Source organism: Meles meles, chromosome 19 (assembly GCF_922984935.1).
Source record: "Meles meles chromosome 19, mMelMel3.1 paternal haplotype, whole genome shotgun sequence".
In the NCBI taxonomy this organism is placed as follows: Eukaryota; Metazoa; Chordata; class Mammalia; order Carnivora; family Mustelidae; genus Meles; species Meles meles.
The window spans coordinates 27,026,820-27,050,557 of NC_060084.1; the positions used below are offsets into that span (position 1 = coordinate 27,026,820).

Here is a 23,738-nt window from a genome sequence, read left to right on the forward strand (position 1 = left end):
CCAGGCTGCTCTTCACTTACTCAAGCGAACCGGAGACAGGCAACTGAGGCAGACATTCCAGGAGGCACCTGAGCCCATCATCACCCAGCATGTTGGCTGAGAGGCTGCAAGAGGCAAGAAGAAGAGGTCGTCAGCAGTTTGATGTGCCCTTCAGCCAGAGACCCCATGGAGACCACCATACCCCCCCCCACCACACCATCAGCTCTGGCACCCCAGACCGATCACCCGGGGACACAACAGCTCTGCACTGCCCCCACTGCTGAGGACCTGCACACACGCACACGTGCACACACACACCTACCCCCCTCCGGTTCGGCCGAGGCATGTGCTCCCGTGCTCCTCTCCCTCCTCCCATGCCCCAACTTACTCCAGCTCGTTGAGGTCTTCACATTTGCTCAGCAACCAACACAGCGGCTCCACGTGCTCCTGACTGAGGCCACAGCCCGTGAACCTGCTGGAAGAGGAGCAGCAAACCCAGGAATGGGGGGCGCTGAGCTACTCAACCCTGCTCTGCCCGCCCTGGCTTGTTCTGGGTGTGGCCTCCAGCTCCCATGGGACCTCGGCCAAGGCTGGATTCTCTGGAACTCTTTGTCATCCACCACTTTCCCCTCGGGCACAGCAGATCCCACCCGGCACCCCGGGGCTCCTTCTGGGGAGGTGGTTCTCAGACAGGGATCCCAGACCAGCCGTGCCTCCATCACTTGGGAACTCTTTCAGATGCAAATTCTATTCTAGGACCTGGGCCCAGACCTACTGAATCAGAAACCGTATGGCCAGGGATCTCTCAGTGGTTGATTCAAGCTCAAGTTGGACAGCTCCAGCCCTGGGGGTCATGTTAATAAACAGACATGCCGGGTGGGGAGGGAGAGAAGAAGCAGGATGCCTGCTCTTGCCTTTGACATTGGAATTGAGGTGAAGGGGATTCAGAGATACCAACTTCCAGTTATAAAATAAGTCAAGGGGATGATGCAAAGCATAAGATGAAAAGTAGAGCAGAGTGAATACAGTCAACGATACTGTCATAACATTGTACAGAGGCAGCCAGCTACTGTCCCCATCACGGCGAACAATGCCTAACGCACAGAGCTGTCCAACCATTAGGTTGTACACCTGCAACTAACACAATGTTGTAGGCTACCTCTACTCTAATAAAAATGAATAAATAGCCACACATGAAGTAACGGTAAATCTGCCTTTGGAAGGTCTAAATTAAGACTACACAATAAGGTAAACGAAGGATCTATCATCACCAGCTAACAACTAAAAAAAAAAAAACCCAAAAAAAAGGGAAAAAGAAGAAGAATCTTAAAATCAGAAAGTACCTAAACTCTGTATCTCAAATTTGTTTTTAAAGATTTATTTATTTATTTGACAGAGAGAGAGAGACAAGTAAGCAGAGAGGCAGGCAAAGAGAGAGGGGGAAGCAGGCTCCCCACTGAGCAGAGAGTCCCATGTGGGACTCGATCCCATGACCCCGAGATCATGACCTGAGCTGAAGGCAGCAGCTTAACCCACTGAGCCACACAGGCGTCCCAGTATCTCAAATTTTTAATTGCTGTTCCTCTTCTTCCTGATTGTCTCCCATTCCCAAATTCCTTATTATACTATTATTTACTTCCTATTTTTAAATCAGCTCATTCTTTTCACTAGATGCATTTATTGCAAAAGGAAACCTTATATCATTCGCTCAGTTGGAAAAAGGGCATGGATGCCACAAACAGACCATGGAGATAAGGACGAATGAAATGAGAGCCAAATATCATCCTTAAATTCAAGCCAGAATGTCCTGGCGGACGGCTCTCCCCCTTGATTAAGAACGGGACTCAGCAAGTGCTAGAACCGCGCTGACATCACGCCAGGCCCCCACCCAGACTTCCTCTTGGCCTTAATCAGGTTAAGAATCAAAAAGAGAATAATGACCTCACGAAGGGACTCGGGTGATGTTGTCCTACCGTACTTGCGCCCAACCTCCTGAAAAATCCTCTCTTCCTGGTCTCTGTCCTGCATTTTGGAAACTGTGGGCTTAGAAACAATCCGGGCATTCTAGAAGTCAGCGGTAGCATTGGGCTTGGGCAGGAGGTGGGAAACTATGGCCCAGGGCCGCCTGGTTGAATAATTTTTTCCATTTTTCAAATGGTGGAGAAAAAAAAAATCAAAAGAAGGTGACTTCCACGCACAACACATGAGATGCCAGTCTCCGCGTCCATAAACGTGTCTTACCAGCACGGGGTGGGGGGCGGGGGGCATTGCTTTACCTACTGTCCGCACCGCTTTCAAGCTATAATGGCGGGGTCGGGTGGCTGTCAGAGAGATCGTGTGGCCTGCAAACCCCAAACTCCTTCCAATCTAACCTTTATGGGGAAAAGTCTGTCTGCCCTGGGCTGAGGAGCACAGTGGAATGGCCTGGTTCGAGTCACGATGGCCCCCTTCCTGCTATGGGACCACAGCCGTGAGGCATTTGGGACACAACTTGCAGAAGGCTCTAGAATGGCGTCCTGCAGATATTCAACATATCTTGATTCTCCTATTTATTGTGACTTCACAGCTGAGGAGGCTGTGGCTCTCAGCGAGCCAGCGGTGTCCGCTCCCAGAAATGTCATCTCTGCGGCGAAGGTTGCCCTCCGCCCCATTATCCTGCCTCTGGGGCAGTACCTCCTCCCTGTCACACAGGCAGCCACGGAGCACGGGTCCGTCCGGCAGCCAGCCGGGCAGGGACACCCGCATCTGGGAGGGCGACCTGCTTTACACATCGTCTCGGTTAATCCTTGCAAACAGCCTGCGATATGCTGACTCCCTTTTCTGCTGTGGCAGCTGAGGAACACAGAAGTTAAGGAGCTCGGGCAAGGGGCCAGGCCCCGTGGAGCTGGGATTAAAGCCCAGTGGGCCTATTACGAAGTCCTTTTCCTTGGACCAGGCCCGTGAGCTCTGGCCTAGTCTGACAGGCCTTCCTTTGTGCCTTTGCCAAAGCCCGGCCCTCTCTGGACCTCTGCTTCTTCATGTTGAAGGAAACAAGACTCTTTGCTGGGTCCTTTCAAGGAAATGGCCCATGAGAGGCAAGCTGTACTCTGCTCTAGGCATCCAAGAGGCGGGTCTACTTGTCCCCAGTACCTACCAGCTGCCTGGGCATGGTTTCAGGGACTTACCCACAACACTCGCCTTCCCGCTCCTTGCTCGACCTGAAGTGCAGGGTCACGTGACACAGGGACCTGGAGCAGACAGCACCTGAGTCGGCCGCCCTTGGCCACGGCATTAGGATGCCCCCAGGGGCAGGCGCCCCTTCCTGCAGAAGCCAGGCCCCTGACTTGGGTCCTACCACCTCCACCTGACCCCCTCCCACCCACCAGACAGGGCACAACCCTCCAAGGCTAGAGCTGGTTGTCCTAGGGTGATGCCCACCTGAGATCCACCTTCCGAACCCGTGGGCACAGGCTGAAGAAGTCGGCCAGCAGGAGGGGGCTCTTCAGGGACAGCCTCGTCTGGCTTAGCCTGAGAAGGAAAGGAGCGGGGCCTTATGTAGGCAAGTTGGAGCCAAGCCAAGAGTGGGCAAGTAGCCTGGAGGGGAAGGAAAGGGAGGTCAGCGAGGCAGCAAGAAGGCAGGTAGGGACTCAAGAGGGAAAAACAGAGACTTCAAGTTGAGCAGACCTGGGTTTGAGCTCCAGTTCTGCTTACCGGCTGTGCGTCCTTGGAAGAGTCACTTAACCTCTCTGAGCCTCAGCTTCCTTACCCAGAAAACAGGACTACCTGTGGGATACCTTCCTCTAGGGTGTCGTGAAGACTTAATTACATCAAGTTGGTGTACTGCCTAGCGTGATACCCATGCTTGTTTTATGATTATATCGTTTCTGGCCTCAAGCACAGACTTAACAGCCCAGTCCTCCTGACAGGGAGCGGGAAGCTTTAGGCCCTTGGAGCAATTTCTCAGCCCCAAATCTGGGGCTAGTTATCTATCAGATTTGGGGCTAGATAACTCATTGTTGGGGCTGTCCAGTAGGGTGTTCAGCAGCACAGCAGACCTCTCTACGCACTAAACTCATTCGTAATTCTCCTTGTCCCCGTCCACTTCCCACTGCCACGACAACTAAAAATGTCTCCATGGCCATGTATCACTGGGGAGCAAAACCCCCCCAGCTGGGAATCACTCTTAGCGAAAGTAAGATGGCTCCATCTTGCCCTTAGAGGTGTCCTTGGCTCCTCCGCTTCGCTGGCCCCAGAAACCCTCCCTCTGCTTGTCTTGTCCGTTCTACTCTCAAGACGTATTCCGAATTGACCTGCTTCTGCCCCAGCCCCACCAATCCCGGACCCACCATCTCCGACCCTACACAGCCTCTTCCCTGCTCTCATTTCCCCTCTTGTCCCCCAACCCATTCTCTACCCAGCACCCTGACTGAGCTTTTCTTTTCCTTCTTTTTAAAAAGATTTTATTTATTTATTTGACAGAGAGAGAGAGAGCACAAGTGGGGGGAGCAGCAGGCAGCGGGAAAGGGAGAAGCAGGCTCCCCGCAGAGCAGGAAGCCAGACATGGGGCTCCATCCTAGGACCTTGGGATCACAACCTGAGCTGAAGGCAGATGCTTAACCAATTGAGCCACCGAGGTGTCCCCACACTGAGCTTTTGAAAACACACATCACAGGGGTGCCTGGGTGGCTTAGTTGGTTAAGTGTTTGCCTTCCGCTCAGGTCATAATCCCGGGGTCCTGGGATCAAGCCTACTTCTCCCTCTCCCTCTGCCTGCTACTCCCCCTGCTCATGAGCTCTCTCACTCTCTCTCTCTGTCAAATAAATGAAATCTATTAAAAAAAGGGGCACCTTCGGCTCAGGTCATGATCTCAGGGTTCTGGGATCGAGCCCCGCATCGGGCTCTCTGCTCAGCGGGGAGCCTGCTTCCCTTCCTCTCTCTCTGCCTGCCTCTGCCTACTTGTGATCTCTGTCTGTCAAATAAATAAAATCTTTTAAAAAAAATCTATTAAAAAAAGAAAAAAGAAAAAGAAAATACACATCACACCTCTTGTCTTTCAAGTCCCCTTGAACGAAAATCTCAGACTCCTCCCCATGGCTCCCAGGCCATGTGTGACGGGGCCCAGGTCCCTCTCTCCACCTCCCCTCCTGCCATAGTGCCCTTCTGGCTGTTCCTTGAGCCTACCAAGTTCAATCTTGCCTCAGGGCCTCCTACATGCTCTTCCTTCTGTTTGGAATGCTGTTCCCTGTTCTTCACAAGCCTGGATCCCTTTCGTCCTTCAGGTCGAACCTTAGCATCCCTCCTCAGAGGCATTCCCTGATGCCCTCACCTTTGCAGGAATTCTTTTCCACATCACCTAGACAAATACCTTATCACTGTCTGAATTCATCTTACTTGCTTATCGTCCAGCTCCCTCTATTCCAAGGTGAGCTCCAAGACAACAACTCTTTTCTCCCCCTGCCTCTCTGTGTCTCCAGCCCTCCAAACAGTGTATGGATTGAGTAGTACAAAGCATGAGCCTGAGTGAAGGGCAGGCTCGCCACCTCATTCCAAAGACAGAAGAGATTTAGGGGCTGTGTGACGTGGGCACGGAGAAGTCCTTCGCTGGTCTGGGGCTTCCCACCTGCTCATTTTAGCCGGCCACTTTGTGGGTTCAAAGGAGCCCCTCCCGTCGTGGGGGCCGTGCGTGGACGTGAGCTCTGCCACATCTGCCCACCTCTGGAATGTCACACGGCTCCTCCGTCCCTTCCCAGTAGGACTCGGGGACAAGCAAGATCCCGGCTGCGAAGTGAGCTGCCTCGGGCGTCCCAGAGAGCCTTAGCCTTAGTACTTATGTTGCTGTTATTAACGGTATGATTTAATTTCCCGTTGTATTTTTCCATCCCAGCTGCAGCTGCTTTCCCCCTGCTGGAAGAGTATTTAAAGTAAATCCTTTTTAAATTCAAACCAGTCTGCGCTGAAATTAGTAAGTGGAGTTTTAAATACTTTGGAGGATGCTGCTTCAGTTCCCCTTTGGCGGAGTTAGACGGTGACCTTTAAAAACTGGCGTGTGACACAGACACCACCTACATCTGTCAAGTCCCTTTCTAGGAGCTGGTGACCTTTCCGTGGGTAGGAAGTACGACAGCCCATTTGCCATAGCCCCTCTGTTCCTCGAAGTGCCCAGAGAACACCTATCTTGTTGGAGCCCCAGTCCTGGGGGAGGGGTTGGGGAACAGGAGTCCCATTTCACAGATGAGGAAACTGATCACATAGCACCCCCCCACACGCCCCCCAAGGTGAGTAAGGTATTAGGGAAGAGCTCCCGGTTGGGCCGGATAAAATAAAAGCCCGAGAAAAACGAGCGGCGGGGAAGGAGAGGACGGCTTTGCAAGCTAAGACCTTCGGCCTAGCACAGGGAGAGGGCGGAAGCGGTCTTACTGCAGCAGGCTGAGCTGGGGGAGCCGGGCTAGGTGGTGCAGCAGGGTCTCCAGGCTCTGGTCACTCAGGACCTCACAGGACAATCTGTGAAACAAAGCATCCAAATGAGGTGGGGGAGTCTTGGGGAAAGCTAAGAGTGCACCGTTGCAGCCAGAACCCTCTGGACAGGGGCTTCCAGCACACTCCCTCCGAACGCCAGGCCCTTGCATTATCATTGAGGCTGGAGGAAAACGAAGGTCACACAAGTCTGGAAAGTGCTGGTTAAGCCAAACGAAATTGTTTTCCTTTGCGGCAGGACATCTCAGAGTTTGAGTACGCTGCTAGGCATTGTGACTTTCCCAGGGAACTCTTAATACTTTTCCCCGAATGTCACGGACTCGTGGGAGCATTATCTCGAGGGCCCTGGAGATGGGCACTGTGCAGAAGACACTTGTTAGGAAGAGCACGCCACCTTGACCACGGTGAGATCCATGGCGGCCACTCGAGGTGCAGGTTAGCTGGGGTCTCGGGTTGTCCGTCAAAACCAGACCAACCAGCGGATCGCCTGTCAGGATAATCTGTCAGAACCCAGCCCACTTGGGAGAAACTGCAGACATCCACCCTTTGGGGTCTGCTTGGGCTGCAGACCCGGCACCAGTAGAGTGTCTAAGCACCCTGCGATGTATAGAGCTTCTGCAGGGGTCTGGAGCAACCTCCCCACTCCCAGAGGCTTTTGAGCTGTGTCTTCCTTGTGCCTTCTCCCCTTCTGCCCTTTGCTGTCCCTGTTCCTGTCCCACCAGTCCCCCAGTACACAGTGTCAGGACCTTTCGCTGGGTCAGTGTGGGCTTGACACTTTTTTTTTTTTAAGGCAATAATAGCAACTTAACCCATTACAAGATCTCACATGGAACGCCAGCGGTGCCCAGGCAGAGCAGACCTGCAGTGGTAGAATTCGGGGAGGGGGCTGGATTCCCGTCCCCTTCCCCGGCATCCGGTTACTGGAGTTCAGCATTAAGCACGTTGATAACAATATTCTGGTACGCAGTCCTGGCACTCTACAGTCGGCAAAGTGCTTTCATGCTATTATCCCACTTTCTCCAGCCACAGCTGAGGGAGGGGGGCCCTCCGACCCCCATCTGTGCTCAGACCACCCAGCGCTGCTGGGGGCAGCTGACACAAAGCCACAGCAGAGGACACAGGGGAGCCACAGCAGGCAGGGACGTCCAGCTGTACCCTTGTGCCCCCTCCAGGGCCTGGCCCGGTGCCTGGTATACAGGTGGTGCTTAGTAGTTACACGACAGAAAAGCGCTCTCTGCAGCACTGGCTCCCGCACTGCTGGAAGCGGCCTGGGCGTCCATCCAGACTCTAGACGGGTGTGGCTGAGGAGCCTGTGGCACATCTAAACTACGGAGGTTCATACTAAAAGGCACAGATATGAAAACATAGACGGGCATGAAGGAGGGCGCATGATGTAATGAGCCCTGGGAGTTACAGAAGACGGATGAATCACTGACCTCTGCCTCTGAAACCAGTAATACATTATGTTAATTACTTGAATTGAAATAAAAAGTATAGATAGATAGATAGATAGGCAGAGAGAGAGAGAGAAACAAAAGACCCCCCAAATATTTTAGGTCTGATAATGGCTTTGTGGTTATACTAAAAAAAATAAACAGGGGCGCCCGGGGGAGCTCAGTCAGTTCAGTGGCCAGCTCTTGGCTTCAGCTCAGACCATGATCTCAGGTCGTGAGATCAAGCCCCACTTCGGGATCTGCGCTCAGCCCAGAGTCTGCTTCAGGTTCTCTTTCCCTCTCTCTCAAATAAGTAAATAAAACCTTTCAAAAAAGGGCACTTACCTTTGAGCTACATATACTACAATAACTACGGATGAAGTTAAGAGGTGCCTGGGACTTGCTTCAAAATACTGTGTGTCCAGGTGTGTGCTGGGGCCACGGCATGGTAATTACTGAGGAAGGTAGACGGGAACTGAGGGTCCATTCCACTACTCTCTCTGCTTTCACATATGCTCCAAAGTATCCATAATAGAAGTGTGGTTTTATTAAATTAAAAAGTAACTTCAGGGGTGCCTGGGTGGCTCAGTGGGTTAAGCCTCTGCCTTTCGCTCAGGTCATGATCCCAGGATCCTGGGATCGAGCCCCGCATCGGGCTCTCTGCTTGGCAGGGGGCCTGCTTCCTCCTCCTCCTCTCTCTCTCTCTCTACGCCTGCCTCTCTCCCTACTTGTGATCTCTATCTGTCAAATAAATAAATAAAATTAAAAAAAAAAAAAAAAAGTAACTTCACAGTGGGGAAACCTGACAAACACTTCCTCGGCCAGGCTGTCAAGGTCAACATCAACAGGTGGTCAAGGTCAACATCAACAGTCCTGAGTCGACAACATGCACCTCTGAGATGGGACGAGAAGCGTACTTCACTTCTGCCGTCTTCTTCCCCCAGACCCAGAACCCCAGTTTACCCAACAGAAAAACATCAGATACACCCACACTGAGGGCCATTTTGCAAAGTACCTATTGAGGACGCCTCAAGGCTGTCAAAGTTATGCAAAACAAAGACTGACAAACTGTCACAGACCAGAGAGGCTGAGAACATGACGCCTAAACGCCAGGCGGGATCCTGGACAGGATGCTGGGTCAGAGAAAGGGTCTTAGGAGGAAAAACCGGGAACATCTGAGGAAAGCCGGGAGTTTGGTGACTGTAGCAAGCAAGGCTGGCTTCCCAGTCACGACAAATAGACTGTGACGGGTGATACTAACCACGGGAGCTAGGGGCGGAGGAACTCTCTGGACTAACTTTGCAACTTTTCTGTAAATCAAGCCTTAACTTATTTGAAAATGAGCGCATATTTAAAAGTTCCTGGACTTCACATTCCAGGGAAGTCATGATGTACTGTCCTGAGACAAGAGCTGGCTGCGGAGATATGACACGGTAAAATCCTGTGTCTGATAATGATGTTAAGCCCCCTTGTTCTGGGTCCCCATGTGCGCGCACACGGAGAGAGGCATGGAAGGATGGACCCCAGGTGACCGTGGATGAGCTGCTCACAAGGGCCAGGAGGGTACCAGAGATGTGAGTGGGAAAGCAAGAACAATGACCGTCGTCATGGGAAAACCATGTCAAGTACAGCTGGAGAACACAGGGGGGTCTGTGGCTCTGAACAGGCAAAAACCGATCATAAGCCCAGACCGGGGTAGGGCGGGGGGGTGGTCCCGGGCCCAGTGACAACAAGGACTGGATGTGGAGAAGGGCTGATTCAGGGGAGGGAGGCTTGTCTTGGATTTCTTTACTGTAAGGTAATTGTGATAAAGTGATAACAAGGAGGACAAAGGAAAGGCTGCCCATCTCTACAGGTGACAAAGCGGAGGCACACCGAGGTAGAGCCCTGTGCCCAAGGTCGCCCAGCCCGTAGCTGGCTGAGCTGGGACTCCTGACTCCAGGTCGAGTCTCTGGTCACAGACCCTGGGTGTTCTTGGCTGGGTGAGTGGGATATCAGGAGAGGGAGGCCCTGGGCGGGGGGGCCCTCGGAAGGGACACGCTCCAGCTACAGAGGCAGACATGGGGGGGGTTGCCGGGTGGGGCTCCAGGGGTAGAGGGAGCAGACTGCGGCTCCCAGATGGCCTGAGTTGAGCAAATGCTGAAGAGGGAGCCCTGGGCCTAGCACAGCGTCTGCTGGTAGAAGGATAAGGTGCCCCGTCGGGACGCAAGGAGCAAGGGACGCAAGGGTAGGTGAGGGGCAGGGTAGGGCTCCAAGGGCTGGGGACCAGGAAGAACTCATCCGGCCTCTAACCAGAACATGCCCACCCAAGTCACTGGGCAGATGCCCACATTGTGCCCTCTAGGACTGTGCCCCCCTTACTTACTTGACTTCCAGAGGCCCCGGACACTTCTTCAGAGTCTCACAGAGGCGGGCGAGGCTCAGGGGTTCCAGCTGACACTGCCTGAGGCTAAAAGGGGGCAGCGGGCAGGGGCAGGGGGTCAGAGAGGGCCCAGGGTGTACGGCCCCAGGGGCTCTCCCCTTCTCCCTCCACCCCTCCTCCTCAATCTCCAGGCTGTAGGATCATCCCCTTGCAGGGCACGCTCTGCACCCCAAGTCTCCCCTAAAGACCGATCCCCACCACTAAGTGACGGCAAAGGCCTCCTAGTGCCTAGCTGCCCTCGATCCATTCCGGTGCCTCCCCATGGCCCTTGCCAGAGTCCGGGCCACCACTGTCACTTGCCTGGACCACTTTAACACCCTCCAATTCTGCTCCTGCCTCCCCGCAATACTTTTCCACTTACCAGCAGCTTATCTTTTAACTGTGCACATCTGACCACGCTTCTCAGGTGCTTAAGCCCCCTGTGGCTCCCTATTACTCTCAGGCTAAAAGCAAAGGGCCTTTTCCATGGCTTCTCTTGCCTCCACGGGCCCTGTGTATGCCAGCCACACTGACGTGCCTCTCCAGAGCTAAGCTTTCCCTCCTCAGGGCCTTTGCCCATGCTGACCCACCTGCCTGGCACATTCCTCCCACTTCTCCTCTGGATAACCCTGTTTGGGCCCCAGATGAGGCATCTCTCTTCCTAGGTGAGGAAATCAAGGCCCAGAGAGGGGAGGGGCCCAGCCATGGTCACACAGCCATGGCAGAGCTGGGATGTCTTCTGAGAAAACAGCGTGGAATCTTTTCTCTAGGGAGAACACTGGGCCCAGCAGCCCCCCTCACCAGTCCTCACACTGGTCCCTTTCTTTTCCTTCTCTTGAACTCTCTTCACCCAGCCCCAGCCCCCAGGCTCTCCTTACTCCCAACTCTTCACTGTATCATGGTTACCCCCCCCCCCCAAAGAAGTGGGTAAGACAGTACCAGAGGCTCCTAGGGACGCAGCGCTGATGAAAGGCCGAGAACTGGGCTCCAGCTGGGAACTCTGGCGAAGACCCACCAGCCAATCGATCCCTTGAAGTGGGGAGACCATTTTTGAGAGGAAAGTTCGCAACACATACATGGGAAGACAAGACTCAGAGGTCAGGGCTGCAGGGGGCCTAGGGACCATCAAGTCCCTCCCTATACAGATGCCGGAGTGAGAAAAGCTGGGAGCTTACACCTGTCCGGGTGGCAGCACCTGGCTAGGTCAGGGGGGGCCGGGACAGAACCCCTCCTCCCTCTGATCATCCCCAGCCTTCCACTCTCTAGGCTTCGAGAACCCAGAGAGTTCCCAGAAATCGAGATCCTGGCCCAGGACGCAAGACCACCCTGGCCTTGGGTCACTCCAGCTTCAGGCAGCCCGGCTGGTCGGACAATGCCTCCCCTGACACTTTAACTGGGAAGGCCCTCTGCCCAGCTGCCAAGCTCCCCAGTTCCACGTTAGGCCGCCCCTGGGCCTGCCAACCTCCCATGAGAGACCAGGGGGCCCGGCCCCACTAGGGGGCAGCTGGGAACATCTGTGCAGAACTGATGCCTTGTTTACTGCAAAGGTGTGGAAACTTCTTCAGAGCACCAACGGTTCTTGGTGTCTCGAACGCCATACCCAGAGTGTGAAGGACGGTGACTCATACGAAGTCGGGAGTCTGCAGAGGTCCCGAGGGGCAGAGGCCGGCCGCCCTCCCTCGCACTCAGCAGCCCTGAGCGAGCACCTGTTCTGCCACACCCCCGCCATCGTGTCTCCCTCCCCAGCTGCCCTGCCTCCTTTCCAGACAGAGCTAAGTGGCCGATTACTGTGAACTGATGGACACAGGGGTTCATCTGCAGAAGGGGTGCCAGACCTGGGTGGGTTACTCTAGGGCCAACAGTGGTCAGCGTGGGGGCGGGGGTGGGGGGCACCTGTAGGAAATGGAGGCCAGGGGGAGGGGGAGCCCATCCTCCCCTCCTGGGAGCTCTCCCTGCTCACCTGCCTCTTCTGTCACCTCTCAGGACGACACGCTGACTATCAGAGCTGCAGACAGAGGGGAGGCAGCCGTCTGAGAGAGACCAGATGGCCTGGCCACGGAGGCCCTGGATGGTGGCCCACACTCTCAGCAAATACAACAACGTACGACATACTAAGCATAACAACACGGACTGAGGCACATACAAGCGCACCACCGCCGGGGCCTCCTTTCACGCTCACGATAAGGCTGTCAGATATGGGCGTACTCTTACTCCCCCTTGACAGATGACAAAAATGGGTACAGAGAGGCCCAGTGACTGCTCAAAGCTGCACAGCAGGTTAAGTGGTGAGCCTGGATTTGAACTTGATCTGTCTGTGCCCACACCTCCCGCTCTTGGAAGGAGAAAGTGGGGGGAAGGGGCAGACCCCACTGAAACCATGGCTCATCTGCATGGCTTGGCCCCAGGCTGCCTGGCCGGGAGGCCTCCCTTCTATGTTCTTATCAGCTCCAGAAACCCCATGACTGAGACCAGTCCTCAGGCACCCAACCTCCATCAGGGAGCCGCAGGTTTCCATAAACGTCTCCTAGGAGGATCCAGAGCGTGAGTAAGGGAGAGTCACTGCATCGTGTCCCATGGCAAACTTGGAGAGACAGTAGTGTCCTGGGGCTACTTTCATTCATCGTCCATTCATTCATTCAGCAGACACCTACCACATGCTCATAGGGCCTGGTGCCACACAGCACCCCGAGAGGCGACACTGTGAATGGGACAGACAAGGAAGCGCAGTGGGAGCCCATGGCCCGTGGGGTCAGGGAGGAGGCCCAGAGCCACACACCTGATGTCCAAGTGAAGGAGCCAAGGCAGAGTGGAGAAGCACGGGGTCAACATGAACACTGCATCCAGGGACAAACCGTTCTCACTGAGGCTGGAGAATCACAGGGGAGACGTTGATGGAGCTCACTGAGACTCACAGATGCCCTCTTTGTGGTCAGAGCTCAGGGTAGGGGAGGGCTGTCCCTGAGTCCCGATGACCCCCAGATGGCCAGAGGGTACCTCTTCTGACTCCCCATTGTACAGATGGGGAAACTGAGGCCCAGAAAGTGACAAGGTCTTGCTCAAGATTATGAGACGTGCTGGCAACAGAGCTGGGATTAGAACTCTGGTTCTCTGGGTCCGAATGAATCTGGGGAGTGCTTTCAGGCCAGCGCTGTGCCTCAGTTTCCCTACCTGAAGGTGGGGCCCAGTGCAGAATGAAAATGCAAGGGCCCCTGTTCAAAAGGCAGGGACAAAGCTTTTCCTTTTTTCAGGTCTGTCAAGCTGTCAGTGTGTTTTCTATTTGCCATTTAATGCCGCCCTCCTCTGGCACGGGCATGGGTAGGGCAGATCTTACAGGCCGGAGCTCAGATGATTCCTCAGTACTGAGAAGGCCACATAGGGATTTGCCCCAAGGCACCAATCTACATATAATTTGCCTGCAATGCCCACAAACGGGCCCAGAACAGGAACAGAGGCAACCTCATCTTCCCAGATCCCCCAGAAAGACTGAGCAGGCAGGGCCCTCAGGCTAGAACTCATTCTAAAGTTGTAGCCAAAACCAAAGCCCCCCACCACTTTCGTGCGTGTGCGCCCACACACACGCGCACGCATGCCAATGTGCGCGCACACGCACGCGCGCACACACACACACACACACACACACATTTCAGGTGTTCCCTGAGAACCTGGAGCCCAGAGAAGTCATGGAACTTGCCTAAGATCACACAGAGAACCCAATAGGTGCGAGCTCTCTCCTCTCACTTCAGCCCCAAAGAACTTAGGAGGAAGAGAAGGATATGTGGGAGCCCAAAACACAGGGGCCTTCTAGCATCCAGAAACTCTGGTCTGTTGCAGGCAAAGTCTGGAGGCTCCTGGCCACCTCCTGCAGGGCTTCCCTCCTGCACTGAACATCTCCCCCCTCTCTGCTCTCCAGCTGCCCTGAGCATCCTGCCGGGGCATCCTGTCTGGTACACATCCTCCCCAGCGAGCCTGCAGCCTAGCAACAGCCCCTCCCTGCAACCCAGGCCCAGAAGGGCTGCCAGTCATTAGGGTAGTTAACTAACCGTTAGCTAATGCTTCCCGCCCATCCTCACATGGCCCCAGGTGGCCTGGGCCTCCCAGAGAGCCTGTGCAGAGCTACAAAGTCAGGTTCAAGAAGTAAAACCTGAGATCGGCAGCTGGATCACTGAGTCCCAGAGGCCAGTCTCTCTCTTCCTGAGACAACAGCGAACTACCCTCTGTGAGCACTTCCCATGTGCCAGGGACAGGACTGGGTGATTGACGTGTGTTTTCTGATTAAATCTTTACAAAACCCCCAGGAAGGAATGAGACTGGACACAGGAGACACACACACACACACACACACACACACACACACACACACACACACACACACACACACACACACACACACACACACACACACACACACACACACACACACACACACACACACACACACACACACACACACACACACACACACACACACACACACACACACACACACACACACACACACACACACACACACACACACACACACACACACACACACACACACACACACACACACACACACACACACACACACACACACACACACACACACACACACACACACACACCCCCCCCCCCCCCCCCCCCCCCCCCCCCCCTGATGAGGACAAGCCTAGAGGCTTTGTCTAGTTGGCTACTTACTCCAAGGACTGCAGAGCTCCCAGCCCTGGGAGGAGCTGAGCCAGCTGGGCCACGCCTTCGTCACCCAGAGCGTTGCCTGAGAAGCTGGGAGGGGCAACAGCGAAAGCAGGTTAGTGGTGGGTGGGCACACCAGGCTGTCGGAGCTCTGTGTCTCCACCTCTGCCGCTCAGTCACTCTGCTTCTCCTGAAACTGGCACAGGGCCCCGGGCGACCAGGCCAGGTCTCAGCAGATCTCCCACCGGTCTGCTGGAGTTTCCCTCCTCCCCAATTTCCATCCTGAGGCTCGTGACCCTTGGGGGTCAGGGAGGGGCTTCAGAGGGGGTCATATGCGGGGACCTATGTTTTCGGGGGAAGGGCTACAACCCTGCCCAGACTCCCTTAGGGGTTCCTGATTGCAGCAGAGAAACACCGCTGATCACAATCTTAAAAAAAGTCGAAACAAAACCACACAGGCAAACACCTGCCGCCTGTGGGCCCCACCCCCCGCCCCCAGCCGCCACTCACTCCAGGTCACCGAGGTGGCAGCTTCCTCTCAGCGCCCTGCAGAGTTGCTCTAGGTGCTTGGCCTGCAAGCCACAGTGTGTCAGCCTGCAGAGGAGGAAGGGCGGCCCCTCAGAATAGAGGCAACAGCGGCCACCACCCCCAGGCATGTAGAGGCTGGAAGAAGAGGGACAGGGACGTGTCTGGCATCCAGAGAGACAGAGACGCACCAGCACACAGCACACACCTAAGATTGCACGGGCAGCCGAGGGCCAGTCAGAGACACACGGAGACCAAGATGGAGAGACACCGAGATGAGAGACAGCGGAGACGGATGCAGACACACGGACACGCACGCACGCTCGTGTGCTTATGCACGCAGGCATACTTAGGGATGTGCACCTACACGTGCACACCTACACACACGTACACACACGTGCACCTACACACACGCACCTACACATGCATCCGCAAACACACACCTACACACACCTACACACATGCACAACACCTGCACACACAGCAGCAGGGGAGGACAGACAGACAATGACAGAAGGGGCAGCAAGCAAAGACAGAGAAACAGAAAATAAAGAGAAATAAGGAACAACAGAGACAGACAGACAGACAGAGAGATTCAGACGGACACAGAGTAAGTGAGAAGCCAGAACATCGACAGGAGCCCTGTAGGGGCTGAGCTCAGCCCCAGGATGACGAAAGCAGGTGACACAGGTCCCCATTCTCTCCATTCAGAGTCCCCACCACCCATCAGCTGCTGGAGGCCAGGGGAGGTAAGACAAGTGGGGGGGCCCCCGGGTAGGGAAGGTGGGAGGCAGGGAAGCCAGGCCACAACTCCTGGACAGGCAGGTTGTGTCCTCCACGGAGCCCCTGGGGCTGGAGGCCTGTGACAGGCTTTGAGCAGAGGAAGGCCATCTCTGTACCTGATTGCTGCAGGGCGCAGGGGCGGCTCAGAGGGCATCTGGCACGTCAGGCTGACCGGAAGCGCAACCCTGGAGGGACACATCCCACAGCCAGGCTGAGCACACTCCCAGCCAGTCTCCGGCCTCAGCCTTATCACCCGCCGTTCAGTCTCCACCTGAGGCCTGGAGACCCTGCTTTGCCCCGGGCTTCTTGGCTTCCCGGCTGTGTGACCCGGGGTAAATCTCCCAGCCTCTCACTGGGACAAGGCATGGACATGGCTTTAACACGGCATGGGCCAGAGGGAGCCATGACCAAAATCAGAGCCGCGGGCCAAGCGATCTGCAGATCCTTGGGGTTTATGCCCGAGGGCCTCGGTGTCTGGCGAAAGGCGCCCTGGCTACCCCACCCCCACCCCAGGAGGCCATTCTGTGTCACAGGGAAATGGGGCAGCAGTCAGTCCTCTGACACTCCCTCCTCTGGGCTGCGTCCCTTGCCAAGCCTGCTGCCTTCCTGCTCCTTCGTGAGTCTGTCTCGGTCCCCTGCGAGCTGAGTGATGCTGTCCAGCTGTGGAGATGGTGTCCAGCTGTGGAGGTCGGGGAGGGTCTGGGCCTAGCTCAGGACAGGGACCGGATGATGTGGGGCCTTACCTGTCCCAGCTCCCTGTCTGCTTCTCCTGCTCTGGGGCAAACGTGAAGACCACAGTTTTGTGCAGCAGGCTGCCGAGAGAGAAGACAGGAAGGAGACAAGAGGGTGACGGAGGTCCTGGGTCCATTTTCTCACCTGGCCCGGAGGGACCTCAAAGGCACCATCCCCGACCTCTAGCTGAGGCCATCTCCCCTGGCTCTGCGGTGACTTCCTGAGCTTCTGGGCACCTGGAATCTTTCTACCACAGAGATTTTGCAAACTTACCAGCTCTTGTTTCCTGGAAAGCCCTTGAAAGAAAACTTCAGTTCTGCCTTTTCTCTGCCTCAGGCTGAAACCCTCCTCCCTCTGCTGTGTGAACCCTCAGGTGAAGGCACTCAACCCAGCACAGGGAGGTCACTGCCAGCTCCAGGACAGGCGCTGACAGTGCACACGGGGCTGTCACGTACAGCAGGAGCATCTCTAACCTCGACTGTGTAAACGGACTTTTAAATACACATTTCTTTCTTTTCTTTCCTTCCTTCCTTCCTCCCTTCCTTTTTAAAGATTTTTATGTGTTTATTTGAGAGACAGTGAGAGAGAACACAAGAAGGGGGAGGGGCAGAGGGAGGGGAAGAAGCAGACTCCCGGCTGAGCAGGGAACCTGATGCGGGGCTGGATCGCAGAACCCTGGGATCATGACCTGAGCTGAAGGCAGAGGCTTAACCAACTGAGCCACCCAGGCACCTCTAAATACACATTTCTCATTGCAGAGCTCATACTTCTTCCATGTGGAGAACTTTCAAGTTATAGTAAAGAATGAAGAAAATCAAGAAAAATCACCCACCACCTCTTCCGCTGATAACATTTGAGAATGGGGTCTTAAAGTCTTTTGTTTTTAAAATGCAATGAATGTTCTTTCTTTTTTTCTTCTTCTTAATCAATAGGATTAAAGGACAGATTCTTATTTAAAAAGTAGTTTGTCAAGGGACAGGTGAAACAAGAGTGACAAAACGCTGATAATTACTGGTGGGAGCTGGAGGGTTCGCCATTCTCCCTACCTTGTATGTTTCAGAAGCTTTACTATAGAAATGGTGAATTAAAATTATACCACAGTCATCCCTCTAGACTAAGACTGTACCTATATCATCATTTTTCATTGAGTTTTTCTCTCTGAAGGTAACTCAGTTTACTTACCTCCTACGCAATGGCTAATATTTAAGGCATGCTCATTGTCCCCTATTATAACCAACACTGAGGTGAACATTCCTATATCTAAATGTGTTTGCACCAGTTGATTTCTTTAGTGTAAATCCCTAGAAATGAACGGAGCACCATTTGGAACGAGGTGAGGATCCTTTATAGGATCATTACACACAGTGAATCAAGGTCCCGTCATCTCTCTTTTGGGTTAATCTGTGTCTCTCTCTTCCTTCAAGGGGTGTTTAAAGCGGGGACCACCCTACTTGGTTGGGAGCCCAGCGGGGTGGGGATTGTATTGATGGTAATAGCACCTGGCCTCAGCTCCCCAGACTGAACCCAGAGACTTACAGAACTAAGGTAAGGCTGGGCACGGTCTCGGGTCAGGTTTCCTATGAAGCAGAGCCTGAGCCTCCGAATGGGGTAGAGGGCCAAGCCTCACCTGATCACTTCTGTCTGTGATGTCCTGGGGGCCTGCTCTCAGGAGAAGCTGGTAAGGGACCAAGGGAAGCAGAACAGAGCAGGTCCTCAGCCTGATCCCACAGGAAGCTCTGGAGCGTAAAGGGCACCAAAGGTTTGTCCCACCTACAGCAAGGGGGCTAGAGAGTGATGCCCCTGGCTCTGTCATTGGCCACTCCTGATTGGGGGAACTGGGAGGACAACCGGCCAGGTGTCATCCGTGGCTCCTATTAGCCCGAGGTAGTTTCCTGGAGAAGGTCTAAGCTATAAGCAGCCAATTCATAGCAACTGGGGAAAGAGGGTGTGGTGGGGCACCAGCAGCGTCTCCTCCAGGTCCCAAAGGCCTGGGCCCAGAAAGAATGCTAAGGTCTAAAAGAGGATGGTGGGAGAGTCCCAGAGCTCCAGGCTGGAGGGAGGAGTGGGTGACTGGGGTCCACTGGGAGGTCCTACCTGATGCGCAGCTCTGCCAGGGTCCGGCACGTGCTCGCCGCGCTCAGCACACAGTGTACCCCCTCCACAGAGAGCCCGTTGTCACTGAGGCTGTGGAGAAGAGAGGAAGTGGCCGTCAGCAGGCAGCTCAAGTCCCCAGGCCCAGACGGCTCCAGTCCCCTCCTCCTGGTGTAGTAGCTTGCTGGCTAGTCACTCTTAGGATGTCCTGGGTCCTTCACCAGGGTGTCTCGAAGGATCCTGGCCCACGTGGATGAGCCAAGAGCTCCAGGACCTCACTGCCCCACTCAGAGAACAAGGTTCCACAGCTTGAATGGGAAGAACTGACTCCCAGTTTTCACCTCTCTGGGTCTGCCTCCTGGTCTGAAAAATCACCACCATTTTCATCCCATTTTACAAATGGGGAAACTGAGGCTCAGAGACATTAAATGATGTTGAGGCTACTAAGGGACAGAGTCAGGACTGAACTCCCAAGGCAAGGCCCCAAACCACTGTTACTCAACCTCGTCATTCCCCTACCCGACCCACGCTGGATGCTAAGACCTCAACACACCCCACCCAAACCCCACCCGACCCAATACCGTGGGACACCACAGCACATCCAGCCGCCCATGACCCTTTCTTTCCATCCCAGCACCCCAATGACCCACCCCTTGATTCGACACCATAGCCCCACCCTAACATGCCTCTTCCCACGCCAACACCCCAAAACCCACCCACCCCGAACCCTAATGCAAGACGCAGTACAACACCCACCCCGCCCCAGGGCTGTTGCAAGGATGAACTAGAACACTAGCCACTGAAGTACGAGGAACCCGCTCTACGCACGCCGGGGGTTTTAGTTGTTGGAACCGAGACAGGGGCTCCTGCCAGAGGCAAAGGCAAGTCATGGGCAGACTTGGCTCCAGCTTTGCTGGTGTTGGGGGAGAGCAGGTCAGTGGAGCAGCACTATCTTTGGCCACTGCAGGTGTGCAGACCGGGGTGCCAGGGTCTAGCTGGGGCTCGATCCGGGGTTTCTCCCCTACCCCCCGCCACCCAGCAGTGACGCCGGTGACTCACTCCAGACTCCTGGCGATGTGCAGCTGAGAGGCGGCCTCTGCCATCAGTCGACAACCCTCATCGTCCAGCTGGTTTCCTGAAAGGCTGAGACAGAGGGGTCCCCATGCCTTGTGCCGTTGGGGTGGGGTTCCCCCCCTTCGGCCTTAGCACTCGCACAGTCCCTCCTTGACTTTAGGCAAAGCAGCACTCTGGTAAATGAGTCCTAATAATGATGGATACTGCAAGGCTGTGTATGATGAGTTCCGACTGGTCCAGTTGCTTCTACCATTGCTGGACATTTCATCCTCATAAGGACCCTGTGGGGCAGGCCCTGTTACTATCCTCATCTTACTGATGAGCAAATCGAGGTAGACAGAGGTTAAAGCACCTCCTGAAAGGTGGACCTGGGGTTTGAACCCGGGCAGCCTGATTTCAAGGCCCCAGCTGCTTTTCTGTGCTTCAACCTGTGTAATTGCTTCCTATGATAAACTCATGGTTTTAGGGGCATCAGATCTACCATAGGGATCAGGGAAGTTTTCCCTGATGTTGGAACTACTTGCTTGAAACACCAGGAGCTCAGTAGGTAAGGGGTGGGACAGAGATGGGGGAAAGGTGTTCCTGGTATTGGGAGCAGCTCATTCAAAGGTCCTGCAGCATAGCCCACTGGAGGAGCTGAAAGAAGACACTGTGTAGGACTGAAGATTTCAGTGACAGGACAGGGTCAGATGGGGCTTGGTGGGCTGGAGGCAGCGTTTTGGATCACACGGGATTTTAGGATTTGGGCTTCAACACGAGCAGTGGGAAGGCGTAAAGCGGGGGCAGGCAGCAGTGAAATGCAGGTCACTCTTTACTACATGGAAGTGGCCAGTGTGGAAGCAGGGAACCCAGTGAGGAGGCTGATGGGTCATCCAGGTGAGGAGTGAGAGTGGTTTGGAGGGGGAAAGTGGATGAAAAGAGGGTGGTGTTGAGAGCTATGTAGGTGGTGGGTGGATGTGGGATGGGCTGGCTCTGGGGGAGGGTGCAGGAGCTGAGAGATGTCTGGTCTGTGTAGCCAGGTGGGTGATGGGCCCATACTGCAGGTGAGAGCACCGGGGCAGATGCCGGGGAGGGTCAGGCTTGGTGATGTCCTGTGTTTTGCAAAAACTTCTAATCCTGTCTTCCTTCTCCCAATGGGACAAGGTCAAGGCTCAAGCTCTGGTCACCAAGGCCCTCATCCATTCATCCTCCCCTAGGTTGGGGCTGCTCTCCTCACACCACCTTACGGCATTCCATCACTCCAGCCTCATGCCCATTTGATTTCCTGGGATGGTCCTAGCAAGGATCCCCTCCTGGAGACATGACAGGGCCTCTACCAATCCCCAAGCTCTACTCTCAAAGGAGCTGGGCATTAACAGAATTTCTCCAGCCCCAAAAGGGAAGGTGGTCTCACTGTACTCTGGGAGGAAGACAGGGGGAGGGGACCCTGAGGGCTGTGGTTTGGAAGACACATGTGATGAGGCCTCTCTACTTTGCAGCTCTCAATGACACTGGTTACAAGGACGAGGCTGGTGGGAGTCAGACTGCCTGAGCTTGAACCCTGGCCTGGACTCTTCCTAGCTGTGTGACCTTGAGCAAACTTAACCTCTGTGTGGTTGAATTTCCTCCTCCATGAAGTATGTAGAGTAGTAATACTTACACATCTCAGAGATGGTAAAATCAAATGAGAGGATGTACGCAAAAAACCCTGGTCGAGGGCAAGTGCTGAACAGTGGTAGCTGCCATGATGGTCTGAGTTCCCCAGGTTCTTTTTTTTTTTTTTTTTTAAGATTTTATTTATTTGACACACAGAGAGAGAGATCACAAGTAGGCAGTGAGGCAGGCAGAGAGAGAGGGGAAAGCAGGCTCCCCGTCAAGCGGAGAGCCTGATGCGGGGCTTGATCCCAGGACCCTAAGATCATGACCTGAGCTGAAGGCAGAGGCTTAACCCACTGAGCCACCCAGGTGCCCCTCCCCAGATTCTTAATGAGTCAGCATGCCCTTCCTTACATCACGCACCCAAAGTGGAGGCCCTTCAGACAGTGCCCTGCCCCCACCCATCTCCCACCCCAGCACTTTCTGTAATACTCACTCCACTTCGTCCAGGCGGGGGCCTTCCCGGAGCTGGGCTATGAGCTCCTGCGCATCATGGCCCCTGAGCTGACACTGCTGGAGCCTGGAGTGAGGGCGGACGCGGGGGAGGGGGGTCAGGGCAAGAAGCTACACCACACCTCCTCCAGCCCCAAGGGCCACTGCCAGGGGCGGGAGCCGAGGGAGTCAGGAGGCAGTCAGACCGGAGTCTCATGCTGGTCCTGCTTCTTAGTAACTGGACAACCTTGGACAAGGCCCTTAACCTCACTTTCCTCCTCTATCAAATAGGAATAATGAAGCATACCCGGCAGGGTTTTCAAAAGAATTACAGTGAGAAAAGCATATCAAATACTAGAGTGCCCAGCGTGTAGCAAGGGCCCATTAAATTAGTGTAATTATTGCCGTTATGACAGAAGCTCCTTATTCAGGCCAGGATGGGTTATTCAAGTCCTTTCTCTGCCCCATGCCTGTTTTTCCTTTTAGCCTCCTCACCCCGGCTGGCTATATACCTCTCCTAGGAAGGCACCTTCCCCCACCCCCATACCATATCCCTCCCCTTAAGGCAATGGAGCCCACAGAGGTACCTGAGTGTCAGGCTTCTGCTCTGAGCCTCTTCCCTCTGGCCAGCATTTCCCTGCAGTTCTGGCGCTCTGGCAAGAACAAACCCAACACTGGCCTCGTCTTAGAGTCCAGGGCTGAAGGGCCAAACCTCTTATCTTGGGTTTGGGGCCTGAAGAGCCCAGGGCACCACCCACAGGGAATGAGTAACAAAGATGGTTGTTTGGGGGAGCTAAAGTGCTATTCCGCAAAGCAGCAAGAGCAAAAGGTTTGAGGGCAAATAGACTTTATTCAAATTCTGGCTCTGCCTCTCAGAACTGTGTGGCCTCGGGCAAGTCACTTCCCCTATCTGAGCTTCTGTGGTCTCTTTTCCAAGATGGGATGACAATCTCTAACACACAGTGATTGAAGGATTAAAAATGAGCCGATGTTCCGCCAAGCACCCAGAAAGGGCATAGAATTGAAGCTCAGCAAAAAGAAGCTGCTATTTCTATGCTGTGAAGCTCTCTATTTGCACAAGTGCCGCCTGTGGTTCTAACGGCTGGGAGCACGGACTGTGGGTGGGTCCAGGCGGTGCCACCTCCAGGCTCTCTCCCACTGGGCCAGGGGACGAGTGGGGGCTGCAGACAAGTTGGCATGTTACTGGCCAGGTTTTCACAGACCTCTAGATTGGCACCATCTGACAGAACTTTCCACAATGAAGAGAATGTTTTACATCTGCGCCATCCACTGTGGGAGACACTAGTCTCCCACGGCCATTGAGTCCCTGGAATGCAGCTAACGTGGCTGATAAACTTAAATGTTCATTTTACTTAATTTTAGTTAATATACACTTAAATAGCCACATGTGGCTAGTAGCTACCATATGGGGCATCTCGGCTCTATGCAGCCAGAGGGGAAAAAGATACTGATCCGACTAGATCATTGTATGGGTGAGGAAACGGAAGCTCGGAGCAAGGACTTGCCCA

General features: G+C 54.4%; 1 protein-coding gene across 5 annotated transcripts in view; it reads right to left on the reverse strand.

Moving 5' to 3' along the window:
• Positions 1–23,738, reverse strand: part of NLRC5 (NLR family CARD domain containing 5) — an 86,634-nt gene that overhangs the window by 20,454 nt on the left and 42,442 nt on the right. For 3 of the 5 annotated variants that reach the window (XM_045987338.1, XM_045987339.1, XM_045987336.1), the window contains 17 exons: positions 22,797–22,862; positions 22,214–22,297; positions 20,128–20,211; positions 19,072–19,161; positions 16,989–17,057; positions 16,362–16,430; positions 15,448–15,531; positions 14,944–15,027; positions 13,043–13,132; positions 12,227–12,271; positions 11,206–11,295; positions 10,231–10,314; positions 6,376–6,459; positions 3,397–3,486; positions 3,144–3,206; positions 368–454; positions 21–104 (listed from right to left, as the gene is read on the reverse strand). In XM_045987338.1, coding sequence (XP_045843294.1) covers positions 21–104; positions 368–454; positions 3,144–3,206; positions 3,397–3,486; positions 6,376–6,459; positions 10,231–10,314; positions 11,206–11,295; positions 12,227–12,271; positions 13,043–13,132; positions 14,944–15,027; positions 15,448–15,531; positions 16,362–16,430; positions 16,989–17,057; positions 19,072–19,161; positions 20,128–20,211; positions 22,214–22,297; positions 22,797–22,862 — 1,347 coding nt within the window. The remainder of the gene's footprint in view (positions 1–20; positions 105–367; positions 455–3,143; positions 3,207–3,396; positions 3,487–6,375; positions 6,460–10,230; positions 10,315–11,205; positions 11,296–12,226; positions 12,272–13,042; positions 13,133–14,943; positions 15,028–15,447; positions 15,532–16,361; positions 16,431–16,988; positions 17,058–19,071; positions 19,162–20,127; positions 20,212–22,213; positions 22,298–22,796; positions 22,863–23,738) is intronic. The other 2 variants (XM_045987337.1, XM_045987340.1) reach the window with 2 other exon arrangements.